Source organism: Lacerta agilis, chromosome 2 (assembly GCF_009819535.1).
Source record: "Lacerta agilis isolate rLacAgi1 chromosome 2, rLacAgi1.pri, whole genome shotgun sequence".
NCBI classification, from domain to species: Eukaryota; Metazoa; Chordata; class Lepidosauria; order Squamata; family Lacertidae; genus Lacerta; species Lacerta agilis.
In genome coordinates, this window is record NC_046313.1 from 81,720,016 (window position 1) to 81,746,508 (window position 26,493).

A 26,493-nucleotide genomic window follows, 5' to 3' on the forward strand; every position below is an offset into this window, starting at 1 on the left:
AGAATATTTCATGCTCATTCTCACAATGCTGCTTTCAATCTAGATTGATACTTGTTTGAAAACCTTCCATGCCTTTTCCTTCCAGCACATGTCCCAGGTGAATGAAGAAGTTATTGTGATCTTGATAAACGGCCACCCACAACATCACTGGGCAGGTGCTGATACACACACACACACACACACACACACACACACACACCTTGCTTACATCTCTTTTCAAATGGGCACACTCTGCAGGGTAATGTTGAATCATTCTGCAATGACATTCTGTTTTCAGAATGAAACCAGTTTCTCAAGAAGAGCTGCAGGGGGAGGGGGGAGAGAGTCAATAGATGTAGATTCGGTGTGGACTATGTGGGGAAAAACAAGTGCTTATTCTCCATTGTTTCTAGAATAAAATGTTGTGTGTACACAGCTTAAGAGTGAAGATAGATGTATGTATGAACAGGGGCAGGTGTGGCTCCAGTGGGCTGACAAATAAGCTGCACTCCCTCTTGCCTTCATTCCTGAAGACGCTAGTAGAGATTATGGATCAAATCTTGGTTGTTCCTTCCTTTTTGCCCTTCCCACACATGCTTCAGTCAAGCTTACCCACTTCTTTCAAGTGCCGGCACATTTATCTGATCAAATGTTTTTTGAGATATTTAAAATGCTTTGGGAAGGAGGTGGGAGGGCTCTAGGACCCTGCCAGAAACTCATGCCACGTTTCCAAAGCCTGGCGCCTTGTAAGCAGTGAGCGGCCCATGGGTTTCATGTCAAAGTTCTCTTGTGGCCACTTCGTATAAAAAGTTGGACCGCCCAAATCTAGTAGAAGAGGCTACTAGTTTGAAATATAATGGTATTAGCTGACTATTTAAGTGCTCTCATCAGGATCTCAAAGAATGAGCTAGTGATGGTGCTGTCCAGGAGGGGTTAGGCATTTCTTCTGCTCCCCTCACCTGATTGGTAGGAGGGTCTGGCTGATGCTGGATGCTGGAGACAAATACATGTCTGCTCTGTCAAAACAAAATAAAAATAAAAAAATCCTTCCAGTAGGACCTTAGAGACCAACTAAGTTTGTTCTTGGTATGAGCTTTTGTGTGCATGCACTTACGAGGGAATCCCGAGAACAGGACGTCGCAATGGGGCCCGCTGGAGAGCCCTGACCGCGGGACGCTCCTCCCGCGGCTTACCGGAGCCCGCTGCGCGGTTGCGGGACTCCTGGCCCCCGGGGAAACCGGAGCTGTCTCGGGACCGAGACAACTCCCAGCCGCCGACAATGGCGCCCTCGCCGGAAATGGAAAGGAAAAGGGCCTTCTCAGTCAAAATGTCTATTTTTAAAATTCCCTTCCTAGGGAAACTCCCTGCGGCCAAACCTCATGTCCTACCAGCTCTGAGTGTGAGTGAAAATTATTTTATTTGTCCAGATTTCCAGAACGTTATCCAGCATCTTTTAACACTGTGGATTATTATTTTTTGATGCTGCTGGTTTTTAGCTGTATTGTATGAAATGCTTTTATTTTTTTTCTGCTGTTTTTATCCTATGGTTGCAATTATTGCTTCTATGCTTATGAGCACCTAGTAGTTGTTTTTTTAAAGTGAAGGGCAGCTTACAAATATTTAAAACAAATGTTTGTGTGTTAACAGGGAAAATGACACAATTCTTCATGGTCTCCATATAAAAAAAAATAAGAGACAAAAGCAGAAAGCTTCCTCTGCTCCTCTCTTGTCACGGACACACACTTTAACTGAAAGACTGGAACTACCCCTTTGGGAAGGAGTATCACTTATTTCTGTAGTGCAACCTATCCTTGGTTGGCTCTACCGAACACAATAAGATGATGAGGCAGTTTGTGCTAATTGCTGGGGTGGCATTTCACCACCACCCCCTTTTCTTTTTTGACAGAGACAAGTCTAGTCTGCTATTTTCCAGATGGAACTAAATGCTAGGATGCCTTGCCTGATCACAGGAGTGGCCCATTGAATGAATGCATTCTCACTATGGGGTCCTCAAAGACCCATCCACATATAAAGCTACACACTCGTCATAGATCACTAATTGTTCTTATGCACAGTTATGCACTTGAAGGCCACATTGCTCCAGTAGGGAAAACTTCTTCCACACAATACACCACAAGTGACTCATATTCATGGCATCTTCTTATTGTCTACCTTTTAGTACCAATTGACTTTTTCATTTTGCAGATTAGAATATTAGTTTCTGTATAAAAATAATAATACTGTGCATTCACCAGAATTAATTCCCCTGAAACTAACTTCAAGGTTGAAATACAGCTGTTTGTCAACATTATTTTTCTAACCTTTAACTATGGAATAAAATATGTTGACAATAACCACATAAAATTTGTTTCGATGATTTAAAACGCAGCAAATCAAGGTTGATTTCCCACAGCTCAATGGAAGAAAAAAACATTCCCTCTTGTTTAAATGAGGAGCCTTTTATACACGAGTACCATTTACTAGATATTGGATGAAACAGGAGTGTATGCTTTATAGAAGAAATCTGAAAAAGATCCAGTTGGAAGGAATCAATGAGGAAGAGGGGATGTCTCCTACAATTCAGGAACTGAAAATTAGAATATAAAACCTGGACTCAAGAGCTGTTACTCCTAAACCTCAGGATCTCAGCACAGCTATACTTCTACAGCATTTCAGGTTCATGCCTTTTGTGTTGCTGTTTAAAAATTTAAAGGCCATTTCACACTCATACTAGCATGAAGGCAATTTAAGTAATTGTATGCAAGTTGTTTGCCCTTGCCTTTGAAACAGTGGATTATAACTGAAATATTCAACACACACACACACACACGATTATTACCTGTGTCAAACTCCAAGGCACTCCTGTGGACAGCACAGCCGTGCGGACATCTTCAGTTTGCAGTGCAAAGCTCCGTTCTGCTGCAGTAGTTGCTGCGACTGGCAGCTTTGTTCTATTCTGATTGGGAGTGGAAGTAGGAGCTGGGTTATCAGTCCAGTCCCAGAAACCCACTGAAGAGCTGGGGTTGGATGGGCTGCTAGAAGACCTAGGAAACGTCTCAGCAACAAGAGTGCTGTCCCCATGTGATCCTGCTCTTAGAAAATCATCTCCTGTCTTCTCCGCTGTAGCCATTTCTGTGGCCACTGTCCCTTCTGTGGAATCTCTTTGTCCCATTTCAGCTCCTGATATGGGCTTTTGCCTCTCCCCTCTTGTGGTTTCCACTTCTTTTACATCACCTCCCACTGTACCTATTGTTGCTACGGGTTCTCTGAGTTCCCCCCCTCCTCTTACTGTACCTTCTGAAGAAACCTCAACAGGAACCTCTGAGACAAGCTGAGGTCCTTTCGGAGTGGCTGACAAAATGGGGGACAGAGGCAAGAGGCTGGGTCCCATACTGCTCCCTAGATCAAAGCCTGAGGAAACATGTTCAGGAGCAGATTCTTCCTCTTGCCTGTCTGCAGCTGTTTCAGTCATTGGACCCATTCTGCTGGTTGTTGTGGAGAAAAGAATTGAGAACAATGAGTCCTGGCTAGGTGCTTCAGGAAAAGCCTCTGGTGTTTGGCTGCTCTGAAGAGGTCCCTTTGACTGGTTTATAGGAAGTAATCCTTCCTCTTCCTCAAGGACACTGGTGGAAGGAGCTTCAGAGTCAGGTTCAAGGGAATCAGATGGCTGATGGAGAGTGGATATTTCCCAAGGATTTTTAGCTTGTGTCCCATTTCGTTTAGGCAGGGCCTTCTGGGAGGCTAGTGGAAAACTGTAATCTAAAGAGAGGAGGAGAAGAGGTTTCATGAATGAACAATCCAGGAAGACTGGGAAATAGGAAACACACTCCTGAATTCTTCTTCTACCTTATATGACACTGCACAATGTCTAGTTAAAGGTAAAGGTACCCCTGACCGTTAGGTCCAGTCGCGGACAACTCTGGGGTTGCGGCGCTCATCTCACTCTATAGGCCGAGGGAGCTGACGTTTGTCCACAGACAGCTTCTGGGTCATGTGGCCAGCATGACTAACTGCTTCTGGCAAACCAGAGCAGTGCAGGGAAACAGTGTTTACCTTCCCACAGGAGCGGTACCTATTTATCTACTTGCACTTTGATGTGCTTTCAAACTGCTAGGTGGGCAGGAGCTGGGACCGAGCAACGGGAGCTCATCCCGTTGCGGGGCTTCGAACCGCCGACCTTCTGATCGGCAAGCCCTAGGCTCTGTGGTTTAGACCACAGCGCCACCTGCGTCCCATAATGTCTAGTTAGCAACCAATTATTCTACTTGATCTACCATCCTTATTCACCTGAAATTTTCCTTCTGTCTTAAAAGACTTCACCAATTTTCTCTCTCAACTCCTTCAAGCTGAACTTCCCCAGGCAGCTTTATCCTCACACTTTACTTCAAATTGCTCATCAAAACCCATTTTCCCAGCAAAGCTACACCCTGCTTAAAATCTTATATTCCCGTGTAGAGGGTACATGCAAATTTCATTCACCCGCATTAGAAACATTCATTCTTTTCCCCTTGACATTTTTCTTCTTTGTTCAAAATGCTCCCCAGAGTATGAAAAAACCTCCATTTATAAAGCACAATGTACATTGGTAATCAACACTTAAAAATGAATTATTGCCAATCATTCATGCTCAGCAAGTTGAGTATCTAAATACAGACATTGTTTGTTTGTTTGTTTATTACTCACCTTCACCCTACAGTAAAATAACCTTTATTGATTATATTATACTAATAATCCAGGTGGTATAGCTTAGGTCAAGGATCCAGTTTTCAGACAGCCCAACTGCTGGATGATGCTGGATGTGGCAAAAGCTTATACCCAACTTACATAGTTCTATGATGAGAGTGAAAACCTCACTACATGACCACCAAGTCTTGTAAAGAGTAAAGTTCCTGTAAACCAGTAGGCAAAAGGAGCGTCTTTTCACCCCAGCACCCATCCAAAGCCTTGTCATCCATGACTAGCTCCAGCCAGGCAACCCATTGCAGTGCCCACATTGGCTCCTTCCCCCAACTGCACACTTAGAAGAAGCAAGTCCATTGTGAAAGGGTGATGAGTAAGGGTGGGTGGGTTGCATTTAATCAGTGTATCTAATCCCTGATGCACAGCCAATGTTGATATACTGTAAGTTCACACAGAAGATACAGAGAATCTCAGATGGCACCACATACTCAGGGGGAAGGAACTCTGACACCATGGCGAATCCCACAGCATCTCTCTCTCTCTCTCTCTCACACACACACACACACACACACACACTCCTCAGCACTACTTCCCACATTCCAATTTTATGGAATTTTAGGAGGGTAGAGTTTCTCCCCCAATCCAGTTGAATGCACATAGCCCAAGTGAATAAGAAAAAAGAAGTGATGCAGCCAAACAGCTGCTCAGAGGGCAGCAGGGGGCTTGATTTAGTTTCCCCAACAACAGCTGATCAGCACTATCACTAAGTATCTGACCTGAGCTTAAGTGCACATGTTGCTGGATCTAGAATTCTGGGGTGTTGTTGTGTGGCAGTGAATGCCACCTCCCTGGATAAAAAGGCATGCACTCTATAACATCATCATAATTAATACAAATGCTGCTGACTTGCGTTTATTGTGAATGCAGCTTTAGATACCTTAGAAGAGAATGGTTTATATTCTGTTGGTTCCTATTTGTGGGTCATTTGATCTCTCTAGACTATGTTAATATGCTGTATCTCTGCTGTTCTATTTGCAAACTCTAAACCAGCTCTAGCATCATATTTTGCCTTAAAAGCACCTCCATTTGCACCAGAATCAAAATGTGTCACGTAAACACAACCTACCTTTGGGGTGTTTCAACATCTCTTTTAGTGCAAGCTGCTGTCTTCACTTCAGTGCTGTTCACATGCCATACTTCCTCCCCCCCCCCCCCAATGATCTACACAGCTCACAGGCCCAGCATGTTAGTTTAGTCCTCTGAACTGGCAGGCACACACACAAGCCTGCTGCTTTATCCAAGGCTGCCCCTGCCAGTCTTTATTCAGATGGCCTACTAACTTCAGATGAAAATCTTAATCCCAACGGTGCTGGCCAGAGCACAGATGCGTTCCACGAAGTACCGGTAACTATCCTAAGTCTGAGCCACAGATCATGAACTGAATATTATATGCTCTCCTAAGGAAATGATGTACTCTTTTTTAAGGTCCTCAGGATGGACATTGGATAGCTTGCTGGAAAAAACAAAGCATAACCTGTCCCCAGTGGGAAGGAAAACCCTACCTAGGGTGGGAAGGAAAGGCCTGCAAAGACAATGATTTAAAGGGTAGGTGCAAGGAGATGATTTTGCTTGTGCTCCTTTTTGCAACTCATAATACATTTTATCTTTGAGTGAATGGAGATACTAAAACAAATGCATAAAGGGCAAAACAGGCTACCAGTTATTAGATCAATTAGATCATAAGAGGAAAATTCACAAGGTAGGAACAGCCATTTCTTGCTTCCTAATCTTCCTTAATAGTTTAAATATAAGAGGCACAAAACAGTGTCCCAATCTTTCTAATGCCACTAAAGCCAAGAGTTTATTTCTTTAAAAAGGGAAAAGTCAGCCATACGTATATTATGGCAACCAAGCAGCCACCTGGAACCCACCAAGAAACACTTCTGTGTAAAGTCTGTTCCATACAGGAGCTAAAAGGTGTTCAGAATCTGGTAAAAATGCAAACAAGTCACTGCTGCAAAATGTAATGATAGTCCTAGTTTAGATAGCTTTAAAAAGGGATTAGACAAAGTCATGGAGGATAGGCTATTCATGGCTATGAGTCACAATAACTATTGCAATCTTTAGGTTCAGAGGCATACTGATGGTGAGCAACAACAGGAGTGGGTTGGTGCCTTAATGTTCTGCTTCTGGGCTTCCCAGAAGTACCTAGTTTGACGCTGTGGGAAAAGAATACTTACTGGTAACTTAGGGAACCTTTGGCCTGATGCAGCATTTCTCCTATGTTCAAGCTCCACCTATTTTGTCTGCAGTCTATACAAAGACTGCCCACATGGTAGTGCTAATATAATAATTATTTTTTCCTAACCACCCATGTATATCTGTGGGTAAGCTTAAAACAAAAACAAAAACAACAACAACAACAACAACAACAACAACAACAACAAAGCCATCCTTAGAAAAGGGAGGGCCCACTGTCTTACTTTTAAGAGATGCAATCTGGCTGTAACTGATTTATCTGATTAAACAGAGGGAAATTATATTAACTAGCAATTGAATTACTGCTAAGTAGAAGCCATCTTATTATTTTTTAAAAAGGTTTCTCTTGCTTTTCCATCAAGAGAACATTCATTTCTATTATGGCCAGCTTCCAAAATGGTCCATCAACTTCATAAAACAATTCTAAAGTCAGTATGCCTACCTCTTAACACTTATCTGATTATAGGATCAAATAAGTACCGATGTCATTTATACTACACAAATGGAGGAGGAATGAGAGCCATTTCCTACATCACACTGCTGATACACAAACTATCTCCATGTGGTGGTGGTGGTGGTGGTGAGAATGTATACTGACACCTGTAAAGTACATCAGAAATACATGTATTCATTTTGTGGTAAGCACACAATCCAGGAAGGCTTAATTCTTGACACATCTGCTCATAGAATAATGCTGCTTGTGCTGTATTTCACAATTATTAATGCAAACAACAGTTATGTGTTCCGTTCTTCACAGATTCCTATGTAGGAAAAATGCCACATGTAAAGAGGCCTTGAAGATGGGTGAGAGGATGATATCGAGGAAACAGAAAGCAATTATCAAAGTTGGAATTTGGCCAGAATGCTAGTGTTCACACTCTAATATTGTGTTATAGGATCTGTAATAGCAATCAGTGAGATTACCCACCTCTTGTTTAACAGGACCTCTGGAAGAAGCATCTATATAATGAAACAAGTGTCCCATCAGCAACTGCCATTTTTGGTCATCAATGAACATTAACCTTTAAATTGGGCCATGCTGGCATAGGGAGAAAAAACCCAGCATAAGAATGATCAATTTAAAATGCCATTGTCCATTTCAACCCAGGGCACAAAAGAAACTACAGACACACACCAGCAGTTCCCAGGCAGGGTGCTGATCAGCACTAAGCCTCTTAGGTGTTGTCTTTACAAGACACTTAATTTCATTAATGCTTGGCTAAAGATGAGATTAAAAGATGTAAATTTGTTGTCAGTCTGTGCACAGAAACCAGATGCTTTCAGTACAAGCTTGAGAGAAGGAGTGTTGCTGAAGGCACCTATTGGATAGTGCTCAAGAGAAGTAATACGCTTTTCCTTCTGCTCAGAGCACATGCCCATGTATATGTTCAGATAACCTTTTATAAAGAACAAGTTCAACATTTCCCTTTGGGAATGACATTTATTAGACCAGTGGCTATGTAGAATGTGATCTAGGCTGGATTTACACTGATTTGTAAAAACGCTATTAAAGGCTATTAAAAAAACCCATGTTATATAGCTCTCAATGCAATTTCCCATTGCCGACGGATCACTGCTCTGCGGTGGCCTCTGGCATCACATTTTTATAATGCATTTTTAACATTATAACCAACCAGTGTAGATTCGCCCCTAGTCAATTTCAATGTTCCTTTAATGTATCTGGAACTAAGCAGAGAAAGTGGCTGAAATTAGCAACCAATGGCTTATCAGCACCGTCTCCAAATTCACCTTGTAGATTTCCTGTTCCTGCATTTTTGAGGTATGAACCACATGACATTTCTATTGCCTGGGTGACATTTCTGTTTTTTTCTGGAGCTAAAACCTGCTTTTTCCTAACCAGTAGTAACACCAAAAAGTTTTCTAAAATGATTACATGCCACTGTGCCGTGCAACATGCGTTTGCCATACCATAGTTTGGGGACTACCCCATTTCCCTCTTTCTCTTAGCTCCTCTTCTGTGCTGCTCCCCGAACCTCACCCACCAAACCTCACCCCTCCTTGCCTCACTTCTTTTTCATTGTTGCTGCTGTTCCTTTCCGGGTGAACATTTCTCTCCTTTCTAGGTGGATTTACCTGGGAGGAAACCCCCTTACACTCAGTGGGGCTTACTTATGAGGAAGAGGTGACCCAGAATAAGTGAGGGTACAGGCAGGAAGGAAAACATTTACCTGAGAAGTCCCTTTGCACTCAGTAGGGCTTACTGCTGAGTAGAAGTGCCTGAAACGGAGTTTGTTAGTTGTGTTAGTCAGTAAGCACCACAGGCTGGATTTTCCTCTATTCACTGAGTGGGGGGCTGTTGTGAGACACTCTTCCTTTCAAAACGCACAATGTGCTATTCCTCTATGTATGCACTCAGAGCCATGGAGGGCTACAACGAATAAAAATTGGAAAATGACAATTGTGGAAGAGCCCTTTGAAACACAAGCCTCTCGCACCAATTCTAGTTCATGACTAGTGGCACTGCAGTAGTGGTTGTGCTGAGAGAAGTGTTGGTCTGTGCCCTCATATCCTTAGGTCTTGGGGGGGGGAACAATCATTTTTTGTATAGTACTTCCTAAAAGAACTGTTATGTGGTGTGTTGGAAAAACACCAATTTATTGCTACAACACTGGCATATAGGCGGTGCTTAAAAACCTGTCTTGCTCTGCTTATGGAAGTCATTGTTACAAATTTCTGATTTAGAACCACTTATTATAATTCATTGCAAGATAATAAGCAGCAGGGTTTCTAATTAATTTTTAAACAGAAATCAGCACTCAACCTGTTGAATAATTCAATATGTTGTACAAACTAAGTAAATTAAATGCCATAAAGACATTGAGTTGGTTCAGAGGCCATGTTTCCAGTCCTCCAAATCATGGTGTAGACCATACAGTAGAGGATCAAGAACAAGACCTTTGCTAACATGCTCCCCTCCCCCTCCCCACAGGACCCGATTAATGAACATTTGATCCTCCCATAGTCTGTGTGAGCCCTCCAAACTTGGGCTGTAAATCATAGTTTGTTTGACCAGTTGGTTTGGTCAGGCCCGTCTTAGAGGGATCGGCCGCCCTGGCGCAGCGATCCCTCGGCGCCCCCAGCCTGCCGCCTCTCCGCCCGCCTCCCTCCCGCGCTGGCCGCCCCTCGGGAGGGGGGGGTGGGCGAGGCGTGGCGTTGGAGCGGGCGCCCGCGCTCCGGCGGGCGGAGGATGAGGGGCGGGCGGGCGCTCGCGCACCGGCGGGAGGGCTGCAAGCCGGCCGCCCTCGCCTCCCAGAGCCCCAGCTGGAGTGCTGGAAGGTCGCGCAAAGCCCCACGCCGCTTCAGCGCTCCAGCTGGGGCTCCGGGAGGCGAGGGCAGGCGGCTTACAGCCCGCCCGCCCGCCCACCCGCCGGCGCGCGAGTGCCCGCCTGCCCGTGGGGGCGGGGGCGGGTTGGGGAGGGGGAGCCCGGTATGCCGGTGGGCTCGCGGGGGCGCCCCCGGGGTGCCCTGCGCCCTGGCGCGCCGCGCCACCGGCCTCTATGGATGAGACGGCTCTGGGTTTGGTTTAGGGGGCTTCCTGATAAAATAATAACTTTTTGTTTTGTTTTTTTAAGTGATCACATGAGGGGAAGCGTGAAATAAGCATGACTGGATATGTTATGTCTGAAGCATCCAGGTGTGTGTGGATGTATAGGCATTTGGAAGAATGCAGCCCTTAAAAAACGCTTCACAGTTAGAAAATGAAATGAAATAAAAATATAGGTAGGAAATAATGCCCAAAATGGAGCACAAGCGTGGAAATATTTATGTACAAGTGGAAATGGAAAGCATGCACCTAAGCAGTCCAAGTCTATTCAAAGCACATAAAGTTCTATTCACTTTTCTACATGTATTTCTAGTAATATGCATATTTTTCAGCTACTGGGTTAGCATGCATGGCAAGAACTTGTCAAAATACTATGACAGTTGCACAGAACACCAGAACATGGAAGCTTTTTGTGGTGTTGCACATAAGAAGAATCACAATTAAACTGCCCAATGCTCCAACACCAGTACTGTCTAAATATCATGACAGGAAACCTTTCTATCCCATCAGTAAATATGTAATACGTACTAAATTAAAACACAGGGGAGATAACAAACATCTTGATAAATGCTGTATTTCACAGCTCATGATTCCTCACAGTTATGCCAGGACCTCCCTGCCCCTGCTGCCCTCTCTCTTACACTAAGACTCGAGTGTTACACTTCGTAATATCCTACATTACAAAACACATTACTATATTTTGAATGGTTTATTCAAAAACTTAGGCCTAGTATGAAAATCTTAGCTTCCCAGCTCAGGGATGCCTCTGCAAGAGTGTTCCTTTTTCTCTTCATCTTCTGACAAAAGATGGTTGTTGAACTTTTATTTCTTTCATCCAAAGCTACCCAATGATTTATATGCCAAAGGTGCTTTCAGTCCAGACACAAACAGCAGCAAGGAGGTTGTGATACTGCTTTTGCACTGTTTTAGCTATCTACATCTACTATTGATACAAAGAACAGGCATGTGGAAAACACAACAGCTTATTATCTATCTATCTATCTATCTATCTATCTATCTGACTTATATACCGCCCTTCATCATAAGATCTCAGGGTGGTTCACAAGATACCAAGGTAATAGAACAAATAAATACCGTGTTTCCTCGAAAATAAGACATACCCATAAAATAAGCCGTAGCAGGATTTCTAAGCATTTGCGCAATATAAGCCATACCCCGAAAATAAGACACTAGTGGTAGGTGCAGTTCTGGAGGGCACCAAAGAAGAGGCGAGGTTGGACGTGGCGCCTCCCGGCAACAGCTCCAGCCCCGCCGGCAGCGCCCTTAAGACGGCCCTGGATAAGCGTGGCTATGCAGCGTACCAACGCGGAGTGGTTAAGAAGATGGGCAGCAGCTGGAGGGCGGCTCCTCCGGCGGGAAGGAGGCTCGGAGGTGACCACAGAGGTGTGGGCAGCCCCATCAACTAGTGACATAATAAAAATAAGACATCCCCTGAAAATAAGCCATAGTGTGTCTTCTTGAGGAAAAATAAATATAAGACAGTGTCTTATTTTCGGGGAAACACGGTAGTTAAAACAAAAACAACAAAACAACAACCCTCCTCCCACAAATACATTTAAAAGGCTGTGTAGAATATTCATCAGCCAAAGGCTAGAGAAGCATTTGGCAAAATTATAAAAGGCAGACTCAGAAGAAAACATGCATGATTGCAATGCATAAATAGCAGCTTCTTAGAAAGGGAAGAGAGTTATGTTGAAGAGTCAGGGTTCTTTCCTTCTACCTCAATCAGGTTCCTAAATATATGTGGATGAGAATGACATGAGCAAGAGGGAACTGTAAGACGGCTTGCTATTGCTAATGTAGTCTTTATCCTAGCAGAAGGCTAAGTTTTTTTTTCAGGCAGGTGTCTATAGAAAGAGACAACTTGAAAGGATATCGTGTTCTAGTAACAGACTAAACTCAAACTAGGCTGGTACCCACTGAGAGAAAAAATGAAAGCACAGAAGGCAGTAGGGGTGGCAATAAAGGATGAAGGTCAACTTCTTGCATTGTACTTAATATGCAATGCCTGAAAATCAAGTCAAGATTGTACAAGATAATCTCACGAGCTTTGCAGAAAAACCAAATATGCTCACACCCTTTTTCACCTCGTATCACACTCAGCAGGCGTATCAAAAGCACACTTTTAAAATGGTGGGTTGTTGTTGTTTTTTTGGTTTTTTGTTTGTTTGCAAAGGATACCTTTTGAAAAACGAGGCTTCGAGGAAAGGCAGTATTTCTATAAAACACTGGGAGTGGGGAGAGGAGGAATAAAATTTTAGCAACTATTTCTGCCAAGTCCTAATGCAGCAGTAGCTTCTATGCATTAGCTTCTATAGCACTATGGTGTTATATACTGTATAAGCCATACTCGTACATAATATTGGTTGCAGACCTGCAGAATGTGCAGTGCTTATTTAACAAGAAACTCCTGTTCAGAAGCTGTTCCATAGGTCCCCCTGAGCTATCCATCTTGCATGGCAATGATCAGGAGCCTCATCAGCTCTACTCTTCAACAACCTTCTAATCCCAAAGAGGCACCTGTTCACTCATCCCAAACTTACCCAACTCAACCTACATGTTTCCCCACCGTGGATGTTTACTGTAGAATGGCCACGTTTCACACTTCATTTACATAGCATCATTGCCAAATCATTGTCCACCTATGTCTTCCACATGCTACTTCTATCTCTCTCTCTCTCTCTGTTTTCTACCACAGAAAACCTTCTGGTAAAGAATGGAACAGGAGCACAATATCCATAGCTGATTGCTAATCTTCAGTCTTTTCCAAGAGGCATAATTTTTACACATGCAGTAATATCTTTGGCAGCAAATCTACTGGTACTTGGGTGCTCCTTCTCTATTTCCTTTCCAGTTAGCACCATTTTATTGATATTAGCACCATTTTATTGATATTTTAAAATTTGTGGTTTTTATTATTTATTAGCACTAACTGTTAATGCACTAATTGTAAAACTGATTTTGGAAACACTTTGCTGCCACCATTTCAGCCATTTCTGAGCTTCAGATCTGTATTAATAGTAAACCTTAAGAACAAAAAAAACAAAAGTTAGGTTCCTGGAGCAATTGTGCAATAGTAAATTAACACTGAAATGTGCTTCTTAATAAAAATGCACATTGATTTTGATTGAAAAATGGTGTGCTCATGCTCACTGACCCTTCATCACCCACACAGCTATGTCATGCCCACAAGTGTGGACAGAACATAGCATGATACTTACACCCACACCTCTATACCTCCCAAAGTGTGGAAAGTCAGTGGCAATTCTCCTTGTAGCTAACAGTGGAAGAGCAATTATTAGAAAGCCCTGGAATATGCCTGCCTGGAAGCACCCATGAGAGGATTCCATCTCATAGGACTCCTAAGCTTTGCACACACAACTCAATGGAAACAGACACGAAGTTGAAAATGAATCCCATCTTTCTTCAGCCAAAATCACATCAATGTGAGAGAACAGAGGTCTTCCCAACAACATACAAAGGGAAAAAAGGGATAAAACAGACTACCTGATGACTGTCCCACATACAAGCTGGAATCATTTATGTCTCCGCCATCATCCCAAATATACTGGGACTGAAGGATCTTGGAATCTTCATTCTCCTCGCTGGAAAAGCCCGAACCAGGTGAGGCTAGCAGGGCATTGGGGACAAAGTCTGGTTCTGAAACCTCCAAGTTTGGCTGTTCGCTGGTATCTAGAGACTCTAAGTGAGACATTGCTGAGAAATCCACGAAGGAGGTTGAAGTCAGACCTTCAGTACCAGGATCTTCTGAAACTGCACAGTAGATGCACAAAGAACCTACAAACAAGAATGAGAGCATTATCAGTTTTAGTAAGAGTTAGTGATGGATACCAACTTGGATCATGGGCATAGCCAGGATTTTTTTTGGGGGGTAGGCCATTTGTTGGGGGGGGGGCAGAACCTCAGTTAGCTATGTATTTTTATTGATTTTTATTTATTGGGGAGGCAGCTGCCCTCCCCCTTGGCTACGCCCATGACTTGGATAACTTTAAAAGAGGATTATACAATTCATGGAGGCGGGGGGTATCAATGGCCACCAGCCACAGTGGTTATGTTCTACCTCCAATGTCTGAAGCATAATTATAATCTGGCAGAATACCAGTTGCTGGGGAGAGTGCTGTTGCATTCCAATGTCATGTTTGCAGGCTTCCTGTATCCATGTAGTTAGTCACTGTGGGAACAGAATGCTGGACCACATGGGCCTTTGGTCTGATCATGTAGAGTTGCCCATACATTCTCTCAAAAACAGTCACATGCTTCTCTGCCTTTACAGTAACATTTTTACTCACTTCGGTATAACTACATTATCCACAGCAATCACACAAAAGTGATGAATATACTCTCTGGGGGAAGAACGTCATTTTCAGGTATGAAAACCACAATGTATCCACTGCAGGGAAAATTATATACTGCTGCAACTGAAGCAACCTGAAGGAACCCTTTTAAACTCTGCACAAACCAGTGGGTAACTATGCATGTATCTGCATTGAAAAATGACTGCCTAGAAAGCCCTTAAGCCTTTTTGAGAGAAAAGCTGAAACACTGCAGATGAATGCATGAACAATCATCTGATGTCTCAGTGACAAAACCTAGATGTTTCCCATTCTCATCTGCAAACAGAGGGGTGGGGTGGGGAATAGTCTGTTTTGTGTATTCATTTCAGTCATAGTGACCTCAGAAACAGATATACTTAAATCACTAAGGAAAAATTCACCCTTGTAAATCCAGATAAATTCCCCTGCCTCAAATTCCTCCAGAGTCTGGGTCCTGGAGTCTAGCAGTGACTGAGACACCAATTCTGAGGCTACTGTACTATCAAGCTAAGGAGTCAAATTGGGATCCTGGCTCTGAGCACTATGTTGATGAACCTCAGGTTGACAGGAAGGAGTCCACTAATTCTTTTTTTTTTTTAACAGTTTCTTTATTGTTTTGCATCTTAAAAACAAATAAACAACAACAAAACTAAACACATAAATGAACAAAAAATATATACACTTTTGTCATATTATATGGTTTGCTGACTAGCTTAAACTCTGCCGAGTTTCTTGACTTCCCTCCACCTCTACATTAGTTTTCCAAGATACCTCATTCGTTCGCTTTTCTTTAATGTTATCTGATTAAATCATTCAAAATATTTCTTCTAAATTTTCCTTTTTCCCTTCTGCTGTTTTGCAAGAGTTTTCGTCACACCTGTAAGTGAATTACACATTTCTATTGTCTTTTAAATATTCTAGGAATTTACACCAATCCACATCTATCTGCTGATCTCTCTGATTTCTTATTCTACTTGTTAATTTAGCCATTTCTAAATATTCCAATAGCTTCCTTCTCCACTCTTCTACCTTTGGTAAATTTGGTGTTTTCCAATTCTGGGCTAGCAGGATTCTTGCTGCGGTGGTTGCGTATAGGAAAAATCTTTGATCTCTCTTTTTGATTTCATTTCCCACCATCCCCAGCAAGAAAGCTTCCGGTTTTTTGGAAATGTGTATTGGAATATTTTTTTTAGCTCATTATATATGGTCTCCCAAAATGTTTTAACTTTTCCACATGCCCACCACATATGGTAGAATTCTCCATCTTTTTTATCACACTTCCAACACCTCTTATTATTTTTCCTGTACATTTTTGCTAGTTTCACTGGAGTTAAATACCAGCGATACATCATTTTCATGATGTTTTCTTTTAATAACGTACAAGCAGTGAATTTTAAATGGTGGTTCCATAATTTCTCCCACGCTTCCATCTGGATGTTATGTCCTACATCTATGGCCCATTTAATCATAACTTCTTTTATTTCCTCGTCCTTTGTGTACCACTCCACCAAATAATTATACATTTTAGATAACAGTTTCTCGCCTCCCTCCAGTATTTCCACCTGAAATTTAGATTTCTTTTTGTCGAAATTTCCCTTTCTTTTCTCTTCATTAAATAAATTATTTACTTGAAAGTATTGAATCCAACCTGTAAATTTATCTGCCACTTGCTGAAAAGGTCTAATTTTCCATCCTTTCTCCGTATCTATTAGCAGTTCTTCATATGTTATCCAGTTGTCTTCGGTGTTGATTTTTTTTAACGTCAAAATTTCCGTTGGGGATAACCATCTGGGAGTTTTCCTTTCTAATAAGCTTTTATACCTCTCCCACACCTCATATAGTGGCTTTCTAAACACATGAGTTAAAAATTCTTTGTGAACTTTTACTTTATTTTGCCACAAATATGAGTGCCACCCGTATCTGTTGTTAAATCCCTCCAAATCCAAAATTTCTTTATTTTTTAGTAACATCCACTCCCTAATCCAAATCAAGCATGACGCCTCATAATATATTTTCAAATCAGGCAGTCCAAAACCGCCTCTCTCCTTTTTGTCCACCAATAGTTTATGTTTTATCCTGGGCGGTTTTCCCTGCCAGACAAATTTTGATAATGTTTTTTGCCATTCCCTGATTTGGCTTGTCCCTTTAACCACGGGTAGCATTTGGAAGAGAAATAATATTCTTGGTAGAATATTCATTTTTATACTTGCTATCCTTCCCCAAAAGGACAACTTTAATCTGCTCCATGTTTCTAAATCTTTTTTGATTTCTCTCCATATCGGGACATAATTGTCTCCAAACAGATTTATGTTTTTTGGAGTGAGCCAAATTCCCAAATACTTAATCTTCTTAGTTGCCATAATGCCATATACTTCTTGCAACTCTTCGGTCTCCTCCTTGCTCAAGTTCTTTGTTAGCATTTTGGTTTTCCCTTTATTTATCTTAAGACCAGCCAATCTCCCAAATTCTTCTATCACCTTCAACAATTTCTCCATACTCCTTTGTGGTTCCTCCAATGTAATCACAAGGTCATCGGCAAACGCCTTTAGTTTAAATTCTCTCTTCCCGATTTTTATTCCTTTGATATCTTTTTCTCCTCTTATTTTATTTGCCAGGATCTCTAAAACCAAAATAAATATAAGTGGGGATATGGGACAACCTTGTCTTGTCCCCTTTGTTATCTTGACATCCTCTGTTAATGCACTATTAATAATTAATTTTGCGGATTGGTCCGAATAGATGGCTTTAATTCCATTTATAAATTTTTCCCCAAATTCCATCTTTCCTAATATCTTTAACATAAATTGCCAAGATACGTTGTCGAACGCCTTTTCTGCATCAATAAAAATCAGGGTCGCCTTTTTATCTATTTTTAGGTCCAAATATTCAATCATATCCACTATTATTCTTATATTATTTTTCATTTGGCGGCCGGGTAAAAAGCCAGTTTGGTCGTTGTGTATCAGCTTATTTAATGTTTTCTTTAATCTTTGAGCTAAAATATCCGTAAATAATTTATAATCAAGATTTAACAACGAAATTGGCCGGTAATTTTTAACATTTGTCAAATCGGTATCTTGTTTTGGGATCACCGTAATAAATGCCTCCTTCCATGAATCTGGGATTCGTCCATTCATTAGAGTCTTATTCATTACTTCCAGCATAGCAGGTATCAAGTGTGGTGCTAAATCTTTGTAATATTTTGCCGTTAGGCCATCGGGACCCGGAGCTTTTCCAATTTTTAGTTTTTTAATTGCTTCCTTCAATTCTTCCTCCGTTATTTCTGCATCTAATTGCTCTTGGTCTTCTTTTGATATTTTCTTTGGTTTATTATCTTCTAAATATAAATCCATTTCCTCTTCTTCCTCGATTCCCCTTTTGTAAAGTTCACCGTAAAATTCTTGAAATGCTTGTTTAATTTCTTTTGGGTTTTCGGTCAATTTATCTTTCCATTTGATTTTGTTTATAATATTCTGATTTAATCTCCTTTTTAACTGCCACGCTAATAATTTCCCAGTCTTATTAGCGTACTCAAAGTTCTTTTGTTTCAACCATTTTAATTTCCACTCTAATTCTTGATTTATTAACGCATCAAATTGAATTTGTAACATTTTTATATCTTGCTTTAATTCTTGATCTTTCGGTTTCTTTACCAGTTGTTTTTCCTTGTCCTCCAGCTCTTTTATAATTTCCTTCTTTTTCTTTTCTCTCTCCTTCTTTCTAATGATATTTTGCGATGTCAAAAAGCCCCTCATTACCGCCTTACTGGCGTCCCACACCACATTTGAATCCGTTCCTTTATTAGCATTTAATTCAAAATATTCTGCTATTGCTCTTTTTGCTCTATCCACCACCTTTTGGTCATAGAACAGACTCTCGTCCATTTTCCATCTTCTCCTGACACCTTCTCCTTTCATCTCCATATATATGGCATTATGGTCAGACATGGTTCTTGGTTGGATTTCAACCTTATTTACTCTTAGCATTACAGCATTTGATACCCAGATGTAATCAATTCTACTTGAACTCTGGTTAGGCTCCGAATAGTATGTATATTGTTTTATATTTGGGTGTTTCTCCCTCCAGGCATCTCTTAAACTTAGGTTTTCTACTAATGTAAAAAATGACTTTGGTAATTTGCCTTCATTGGAACCTAGTCTCCTTATTGTTCTATCCAATATTGGGGCCACTACACCATTTAGGTCTCCCAAGAGAATAATTCTTTGGTCCAAATATTCCGTCAGGCTATCCTCTAATTTTTTATAAAATTTTGATTTTTTATTGTTTGGTGCGTATATTCCCACCAGCAGGATTTTTTCGCCTTGCCAGATAATTTGTACCATCACCACTCTTCCCTCTTCGTCCTTAAAGATCAGCTTAGGTTCCAGTTTTTGTTTTACATAAAATACCACCCCACGTTTTTTCTTTTGATCTGCCGTTACAAAGTCCAAGCCTAACCTCTTATTTATCAAAACTCTCTTATGTTTTTTTGAAATATGGGTTTCTTGCAAACATACAATGTCCAAATTTTTCTTAATCAAAACGTGTTCTACTTTATTTCTTTTGTATTTATTGTTTAAACCGTTTACATTCCATGACTCAATTCTTAGAGTCATGTCCTTGAGAAAATTTCTCGTTAAAACTACTTAAGTATTTACACTGTCTTCCTTTGCTTGTTCCTCGCTTTCTTCTTCTTCCTTCTCCTCCTGGTCACTTTCCTCTTCTTCTTCTCCTTCTTCCTGTTCTTGTTCCTCTTCCTCTTTTTCTTCTCCTCCCACTGCTCCTTCTTCCGGTATCTCCAATTCCTCCTTGCTTTTCTTCTTTTCCTTCTTTTCTCCCTCTAATCCTAACTCTTTCGGGTATCTTCTCGTAAATTTCTTCAGCTCCTGCTCATTTCTTATCTTGAACCTTTTATTTTTGAAATAAAAAGTTAATCCTTCCGGGAATTCCCACCTGAAGCTTATTCCTTTTTTGTTTAGAATTCCTGCTAATAGGCGGTATGGATCTCTTTTTTGTAAAAATCTCGTTGGGATTTCTTTATAGATAAAGATTTCCCTTCCGCCAATTATTAATTTCTGGGTGTGACTTAATCTCAAAATTTCATTTCTTATATCCAATGAATTAAACATCACCAGGCAATCTCCTGGTAGTTTCTTTGCTCTGGCCTTAACCGATTTCACTCCTATTCTAAAAGCATTTAGAATAGAGTATTCCAAATTTTCTTGTTTTACATCCAGCCATCTTGCTAATTCTGTCACCAGCCTTTGCCTGATGTTCTCATTTGCTTCCACAGGGATTCCCCGGAATTTAAGATTCAATTGTTTTTGTCTGAGTTCGAGCAAAGCTAACTTATCCAACATTTCCTCCTGTACCTTATTCACATCCACCACTTCCTCTTTTACCTTCTCTGTCTCTTTCTTTGATTGATTTACCTCTTTTTGTATTCTCTTAACTGTGCTTTCTATTGTTTTGGACTTCGTTGATAACTCTTTCACTTGTTCTGTTAACTCTCCTACCACCTTATCAAATTTCTGATCCATTGACTCTTTTAAATCTTCCAACCTTTTTTCAATGTTCAATTCACTTTGCCTTATTTCCTTTTTAATCTCTGTTAATAGCCCCTCCCACTCTTTTCCTTCCTCCTGTTTCGAAGTCCTTCTTTCAGTTGGGGTTGCACTTCCTTTATGCCCTTTCATCCTGCTATTTATATCTATTATTTATTATTCCTGTACTTATTCTTTTCCCCACCAGGGGGCTTTCTTTTGCACAATTCCGTTCTTATACTTTTTAGTGCAACCACTTTCCCCCCCTATAGATGGCGCTTCTCTACGCTATACAATATACAGTAGGGTGAGCCCTCCCACACCGTTACTTTCAGTTTCTTTGTTCTCGCAAACCCTCCGCTACTTTCGCTTTCTTTGTTTCAACCAGGCTTCCCTTTTCGATATTATGTTTCCAAAATACAGTCTCCGCGCTCTAATTCCGAGGTTTTATCAATCAAAGTCCGAGTCCCAAATCCAACCTAGCAGTCCAGGAGTTCTTACCAGTCACAGTTCGTTTTTTTAAAATGAAAAGAAAGCGATGATCCAAACCTGCAAAGAAAGATCCCCCCCCCAATAAGCCGGCCCTTTGTCCACGCAGCTCCTTAGCTTCTTAACTTCTCTCAGCCTCCGATTCTTTCCGTCCACTAATTCAACTCACAGTACCAGAGCCCACAGAACTGGAGCTAGGACCCTCATGTGCACTTTCACCCCGCCCACATACCATACCTTGCCAGTTGAGTGCTGCTAGTAGCACAGCAGACAGTAAGTTATGATACACTGAACTGCCTGCCTTTTGACCTTGTCTTCCACAAGGGGACAAAGCCTAGGAGAGGTGCACTGGAGGCAGAGCCACAAAAGAGCTCAGTTCAATGCAACCCATGTTGTAGGAAGTTGCTAACCAAGAGCTGTCCTTGGTGCTGTAACAACCGACTAGCCTTGCCCTATGTGTAAATCCCTCAATGAGAACAGGACAGATTCTACATTGAGCACAATTATTTATCCTCCTGTACTGCATCTTCCTCGAGGTCTTTGGTTGGTCACTATGTTAATAGGAATTCTAAAATTCAGTTTCCATTTTCCAAGTCACCCTGAGCAATTACACCCTCACTAACTGCCCACTCACTGCTCATTACAACTTCAAAATGTTCTAAAGAGAGAGCCTTCATTATGAACTAGGGACTGTGTTTTCACTGCACTGCAAAAGAATTTGTCCCTTTGATAAGAAGGCTTTCCCTCATTTTGACATACCAAGTTTCTATGAATAAGAGATGCATGTGCTTATCTCTGCAGGCCGAGACAGAATTAACTCTGTAAAATAAACTCTGTAGAACTAAGAATTGCACCCTGACCCATGACATTTAAATAGCTATGCTGTCTTGATTTCTCACAATCCTTTGTTTTGTTTGTTTTTGATGTGTCTACATTTAAGAGTTTATGTTAATTGAGTGGTCGGGAACCTATAGGCCAGGGGTCCCCAAACTAAGGCCCGGGGGCCAGATGTGGTCCAACTGCCTTCTAAATGTGGCCCGTGGACGGTCCAGGAATCAGCGTGTTTTTACATGAGTAGAATGTGTCCTTTTATTTAAAATGCATCTCTGGGTTATTTGTGGGGCCTGCCTGGTGTTTTTACATTAGTAGAATGTGTCCTTTTATTTAAAATGCATCTCTGGGTTATTTGTGGGGCATAGGAATTCGTTCATTTTTTTTTCCAAAATATAGTCCGGCCCCCCACAAGGTCTGAGGGACAGTGGACCGGCCCCCTGCTGAAAAGGTTTGCTGACCCCTGCTATAGGCTGTGGGCCTAATGACACCCAACAACCCTCAGAAACTGGCCTATGAGGCCATTTTGGGCAAACCACTATCACTTTTCTTGAGCCTGACATCATGCTAGGAATGGAAACTTCAAGCTGCAGCTTTAAACTTCAAGCCACAGCTAAAAAGAAGAAGAACCTGGAGCGCTCCCTATTTTTCCTTTGCATCAAAGTCAGCATGTTTTGAAATTGGCACCTTTTTCTGTCACACTGCACAGCGAGTTGAGAGCACACTTAATTGGCCAGATCCTATTCCCTGTGTTAAAACTATATCAAACTGCAAAGCCTTGCTATTGCTCAATACACATTACTTATTAAAATAGGGAGAAAAAGTAGTGCTGTAGTTGGAAAGTCATGTGAATTAAGCAAGCTAGGTGTGGATGCACTACATGCATCTTACTCCTGGCCATTTTGAATCTCCAGGAGACCATATCTGTCTAGATGTACAGAGGGGTGGGTTGGCAGCAGCTACCCAAGCTAGATTAGCATGAAAGCAAATGGGCAAGTATTAAGAAGGGGCGGTGTTGGTACCCAGAGCAGTCTTTGGATTGGGATATGACTCCATAAACATGAAAACAGAAGGGAGAATTTACACACTATTCATTCTAGAAACTTGAAATCAAAGGGAGTGCCTTTTTTGAGCCTTGGATAATGCTTGGGTCTGCAAGAGCTTTTCCACAACTGATTCATCCTTATTTTTGGAGACTTTTTATTGCCCTATGTGCTTTCTCATTTTAGATCAATAAAACAAAATTAGCTAAAGGAGATCAACTAAGACAAAGGCAAATACCAGAGATAGCAAAAGTATGACAGGAGCAAGCAGCATTGAAAAGAAGTGCACTGCAGCATAAAGCAGCCAACCAAGGCATCTCTGGCCATCCCAAGGGATGGACAACCCTCACCAAGTGTTATTTGCACATAGCTGAGTCAGTCAGTCACTAAAGCCAAAACATCCCAAAATATGCTCCATTATAGAGCATGCAGCATGCCTTTGCAGGTCAGATTATATCTTGCTTGAACACTCTCCTAGCTCAGTCTACAAGGAGAGAGAGATAGAACAGAATTGTGTCTAGGATTTTTATGCCTTCACACAGCAGCTGTCACTGAGCTATTATTAAAACTACAGCAGCATCTTGAGACCCCCAAAAGAGAGGTATATATATAAAAAACATTGTTGTGCTTGGACTATAAACATATGCAAGTGAGATAACACACACACTAGCTGCACTCAGAATAGACTGATCCTGTTTATCTGCTGTGGCAACAGATATGCAAGCTGCCATGACTGGCATGAGCCTTTGATTGTCAAATTGAGTAAAACCACCAGCCACTCCCAATTCATCCATGATCTCAATGTGACAACAGACTCCAATGGGCCTGACAGGCAGCAGAATGCCATCAAACCTACCTCCCTATCCAAGCCATGTATCTGCTTGCCTATGCTGCACTGCTGGTGGTGCTAGGATCTAGTGCTGGCTTTGAAGGCCCTAGTACTAGTACCCTGTTGCCCAGTTCTATGAATTTGCTTGTGTGTAGAAGTTCATAGGATGGGATAGGTTGTTGTTGTTCAGTCGTTCAGTCGTGTCCGACTCTTCGTGACCCCATGGACCAGAGCACGCCAGGCACGCCTATCCTTCACTGCCTCTCGCAGTTTGGCCAAACTCATGTTAGTAGCTTCGAGAACACTGTCCAACCATCTCATCCTCTGTCGTCCCCTTCTCCTTGTGCCCTCCATGGGATAGGTACAGAGGCACAAAGAAATGAAATTGTATGGCAACCTTATATGCTATGCAGCCAAAGATGTATTTGCTACAACACGTACATGTGACAAAACTGTGGCAAACCACAGTGCCCTGGTGCATGTACCTGTAAGATACACATGGCTAAAAAGCACACATTTACTGCTTCCTTAAGTAACAGTTTTATTAGTACATAAGCGCTCCTAGATCTGCTGTGCATATATCTGTTAAAAAAAATGAAAGTGTGGATTGCTAAGACCATGTCAAAAATGCCTAACAGGGTATAATGTCTTAGACACAAGATTCACCTTCTCTTTCCTTCTTGAGGAACTCCCGTTAGTGTTACAAAGAAACCAACACAGATTCCTAGGGGGGGGGGGAGTGGCAAGGTTGCTTTATACCTCTTTATAAGGTAAATAATGTTCTGTTCCATGAACGCTGAACTAGAGAGACACCAATTGGCCATACTGCATAATATAATATTTAAACCAGTGGTTCTTTGGCTTTTACTGTAACAGCAGTCAGTTTATTGCCGGATTACACACAGCTACGTTTATAATGCAACCCTAAGCATGTTTACTCTGAGAAATAAATTCCATTGAGTTCAACAGAAATGCAATAGTAAGTGCATTTAGGATTGAAACCTCAGCCAAGAAAGGTGAGGAGTGGTTTACTAATCTCCTGGTTGAAACTCGAGGAGCATGAACTCTTACACATTGGGCAAGCCTTATACAGTTTCATGTGCTATCTCAGTGTACTGGATATGAAAGTATATCTCCCTCAGTTAGAGAAGAAGGAGGGATACAAACAATTATTAACGTGATCTCATGAATCTTAATTTCAATTCATCCAATTCTTTGGCACCAATTCAAACATTATGGGTTGGATTCAATTTTATTTCTACTCAGAGCAAACCCACTAAAGTAATGGACATTACTTCCCCAGCAGCCTAAGGCTCCTTCATCTTGTCTCTCTTTGCTTCACTTTCTTCGTTTCTCTGTTCTGAGAGACCAGGGAGAAGGGGAGGGAGACTCCCTGGATTCTTCTGCATCATCTCTGTCTCCTACCCACCCCCTTCCTGCCTCTGATTCTGGAATGTTCTCTGCTCCAGCCTCTTCCTGCTCAATAAACCCTGTTGCCTCTTCAGCTTGACACCTCCTCCTCCCAGTCTGCTCCCTCTTCTCCCTCTGACCACTCATCGTCATCTCATCACCAATCCCCTTCTTCTCTGGGGGCTCCCCAGCTGGAGCTTCCCATTACTACTCTGCATCCAGCCAGTCCATGACAGCTGAGTAGAGAAGTTGGGCAATATGATTCCACTAATGAAGGGTCTTTATAACCGTAAGGTCAGCAGTCTGTATGGCGGGGTGAGCTCCCACTGCTCTGTCCCAGCTCCTGCCAACCTAGCAGTTTGAAAGCATACCAGTGGGAGTAGATAAATAGGTACCGCTGTGGCAGGCAGGTAAATGGCGTTTCTGTGCACTCTGGTTTCTCTCACAGTGTCCTGTTGCGCTAGAAGCGGTTTAATCATGCTGGCCACATGACCCAGAAAGCTGTCTGTGGACAAACGCTGGCTCCCTTGGCCTGAAAGCAGAGGTGAGTGCCACATCACATAGACAAATTTGACTCGACTTAACTGTCCAGTGGTCCTTTACCTTATAAGGTTTGGGAATTAATACAATTATTGATAGTTTCCAGGTTGGTGGCAATAAATCTCCAGCTAAGGTATCATTGTACAGTTTAGACATATATGGGACCATTAAGTCTTTAAATGTTTTATAAAATACTGCTGGAGAACCCACCTTTATATTTTTAAGTACCTCTTTTTCTTCTTCTTCTTCTGTAATTGCCTGTGGGGCTTACTTCTGTGTAAGCATATACAGGATTGTGCTGGAAACGTTTCTCATGTCTACTGCCTTCCCCACGCATTCTCTATAAAAGTCCTAAAGCTTAAAAATGCGGTCACCTGTGACGAGCCTGGCCTTCAGGGGAGCTAATCCCATTAGTGCAAGAAGTTGTTCCCAGCAGTTTGTTTACCCTCATTTAACACTGAACTGTTTACCCAGTTTAAACCCTTTAAGATTCATGATCGGTTTACCAGGCTGGGCTACTATCCTCAACCAAAGAAAAGAAATGCTAGCCAAAGCATAAGAATTAGCAGTTGTGAAAATATCAGCAGTGGGCTCAGTCTGACATTTACTTCCCTCTCTGAGTATGAACTTACCTCTGGGAATTTCAAGACCTCCTCGAAAGGAAAAGCTAGGCTGAGCTGCAGAAAATTTGCTTTTGCAAAACTTGGTGGATCTGAAAGCCAAGATTCTTGGATTTGATTTGCGCTACTGTAACTCTAATTTGCACAGCAAATTTCCACCGATGCAAAGGAAACTCAGACCTGCCTTCTGGTGTTTTATTGCTCAAATTGGTCCTGCAAGAAGTACATAGCTCTAACAAAACAGCACTAGCCATATGCAAATATCAATGTGTAAGGATTATGCTTTACAATCTTCATCCCCTGCCTGCCTTCCAAGATTCTTCCCAGTTAGCAGGTTAAAGAACTAACAG

General features: G+C 41.7%; 1 protein-coding gene across 1 annotated transcript in view; it reads right to left on the reverse strand.

Annotated features, from left to right (window-relative positions):
- PODXL2 (podocalyxin like 2) overlaps positions 1–26,493 on the reverse strand; it is a 57,312-nt gene that overhangs the window by 12,320 nt on the left and 18,499 nt on the right. The window contains exons 2-3 of the mRNA XM_033141056.1: positions 14,012–14,302; positions 2,819–3,738 (exon numbers count right to left, since the gene is read on the reverse strand). Of these exons, the coding sequence (XP_032996947.1) occupies positions 2,819–3,738; positions 14,012–14,302 (1,211 nt within the window). The remainder of the gene's footprint in view (positions 1–2,818; positions 3,739–14,011; positions 14,303–26,493) is intronic.